Genomic DNA, 2,500 nt, shown 5'->3' with positions numbered 1-2,500 from the left:
ACTACTATCACCATCACTACTACCTCCACCACCACTACTACCACTACCACTGCCACTGCTACCATCACCACCACTACTACTACTACTTCCACCACCACTACTACTACTACTACTACTTCTACCACCACCACTACTACTATTACCACCACCACTACTACTACTATCACCATCACTACTACCTTCACCACTACTACCTCTACCACCACCACCACTACCATCACCACCACTACCATCACCACCACTACCATCACCACCACTACTACTACTGCTAATACTACAACGACCACCACTACTACTGATGATGATGATGATGCTACTATTTCTACTACTTCCACTACCACCACCACCAACACCCGTACTACTACTACTACCACCGCCACTGCTACTATTTCTACTACTGATGGCAGTTTTTTTTTTTCATGTCCAAAGCGCATAAGGAAGTATGGCATGGGCCCTCAAGTGGTTACGCAAAAACCAATCTCTGACACAACAGGGTTTTTCTCCTTTCCTGTGCTTCATTTTAAAGTGGGAGTCAGCCTACACAACCACAGTGACCAGCAAGCTGAAGGTTCTTTTCCATTAGAGAGGCCTTCTCCATGGTGAATTGCTTTACAGAGCTGAGAGCCCCACCTACCCTGAAGTTGTCAGAAGGTATAAAAGATGGTACTGGGGCCCAACCATCACCACCACCCCAAGGGACTCCACTTCTTGAAGTCAAGGTTGATTCCCCTAGCCTTTTCCTTTCTCAAAGCCCTCACAAATTCTACATTAATCTGATGGGTTACTCAATACTTTTGCAGAGTCTTAAACAAAAATGTCGTTGACAGTGATTTCGAAGTTTCAGCCAGGAAAGTCATCAAAATCACTGCCTGTAACATTCTTGTTTAAGGATAATAAATGAATATATTACAATATTATCTGTACCAAGCAGTGTTTAGGTTTGTTAAAATATCATCATCATCATTTAACGTCTGCTTTCCATGCTAGCATGGGTTGGACGATTTGACTGAGGACTGGCAAACCAGATGGCTGCATCAGACTCCAATCTGATTTGGCACAGCTGGATGCCCTTCCTAAAGCCACCCACTCCAAGAGTGTAGTGGGTGCTTTTACGTGCCACTGGCACAAGGGCCAGTCACGCGGTACTGGCAACAGCCACGCTCAAAATGGTGTTTTTTATGTGCCACCTGCACAGGAGCCAGTTCAGTGGCACTGGCAAAGACTTCACTTGAATGATTTTCTAATGTGCCACAAGCACAAGTGCTAGAAGGCAACGCTGGTAACGATTACGCTCAAATGGTGCTATTTACGGCCACTAGCACGGAAGCTACACAGCTGCTCTGGCAATGAATACACTCGGACTGTGGTGTTAGTGCTCCACTGGCGCAGGTGCCAGTCATTGAGTATGGTTCAATTACGATTTCACTTGCCCCAACATGTCTTCGCAAGCAGAGTTTAGTGTCCAATGAAGGAGAGGTTGGCATGGGTGCCAGTTATCGGATTCTGTTCGATTTCGATTTCAGATTTCAAATTCCAAATTCACTTGCCTCAACAGGTCTTCGCAAGCAGGGTTTTTAGTGTCCAATGAAGTAAAGAAATGAATAAGTGAGCTGGCTACACTTCTGGCAGAGATCACAGATTATGCTCTCACTTGGCTTCCCGGGTCTTCTCACGTACTGCATATTTCCAAAGGTCCCAGTCACTGGTCATTGCCTCGGTGAGGCCTAAAGTTTGAAGGTCGTGCTTCACCACCTCATCCCAGGTCTTCCTAGGTCTACCTCTTCCACAGGTTCCCTCAACTGCTAGGGTGTGGCACTTTTTCACACGGCTATCCTCATCCATATCAATGGAAAATGTCGAAGGGAGGCAACCCTAGACATGCTTAATGCATGTGTGTGTATGTGTGTGTGTGTGCGCACTTATTTATACACACACATACATATCTATACATATTTTCTCTTTTCTGAATCATCTCTAGGTCCCTCTCATGGCTCTTGTAAATGTGGAGCCTGTGAGTGCAATCCTGAATACACTGGAATGAACTGCGGATGCGTGAAAAGTTCTGCAACATGTTTGAGCAAAAACAAAGTAAGCCTTCCTGTTTCTTTTTTTCCTTTTCTTGCCTCTGGAACTTTCTAATCTTGTTGTTTTTACCCCTGTCCCTTGTTGTATATGTAAGCATCAGCCGAAATTGCAAGGATAATCTAGATCTCGACTGAAGAGAGAAAACTCCGAATGACCTGTCCGTGTTTTCTTTGTATCATCTATCTGGATGTTTTGTCCCTTTCTTGTATCACCTAAACTGTCTTGATGTTTTGCGTTCTTGTCCCATTCTGTATTATTTATATATATATATATATATATATATATTGACCGTTGACTGGACACTATTCAATTTTTTTTCTCCGTGTTTTTCTCCTTGTCTCCGTATTCTTTCTGTTGAAGAGCGTAGCTCGAAACGCCAAAGACTTTCCGTATTCCCGAGCGTCATACTAATACA

General features: G+C 44.1%; 1 protein-coding gene across 1 annotated transcript in view; it reads left to right on the top strand.

Annotated features, from left to right (window-relative positions):
* LOC106883887 (integrin beta pat-3-like) overlaps positions 1-2,500 on the top strand; it is a 57,679-nt gene that overhangs the window by 9,396 nt on the left and 45,783 nt on the right. Inside the window, exon 8 of the mRNA XM_014935026.2 lies at positions 1,979-2,088. Coding sequence (XP_014790512.2) covers positions 1,979-2,088 — 110 coding nt within the window. The remainder of the gene's footprint in view (positions 1-1,978; positions 2,089-2,500) is intronic.

This window comes from Octopus bimaculoides, chromosome 27 (assembly GCF_001194135.2).
Source record: "Octopus bimaculoides isolate UCB-OBI-ISO-001 chromosome 27, ASM119413v2, whole genome shotgun sequence".
Classification (NCBI taxonomy): domain Eukaryota; kingdom Metazoa; phylum Mollusca; class Cephalopoda; order Octopoda; family Octopodidae; genus Octopus; species Octopus bimaculoides.
Note: the sequence above shows the minus strand (reverse complement) of the source record. Positions and strands in the feature narration are given on the sequence as shown.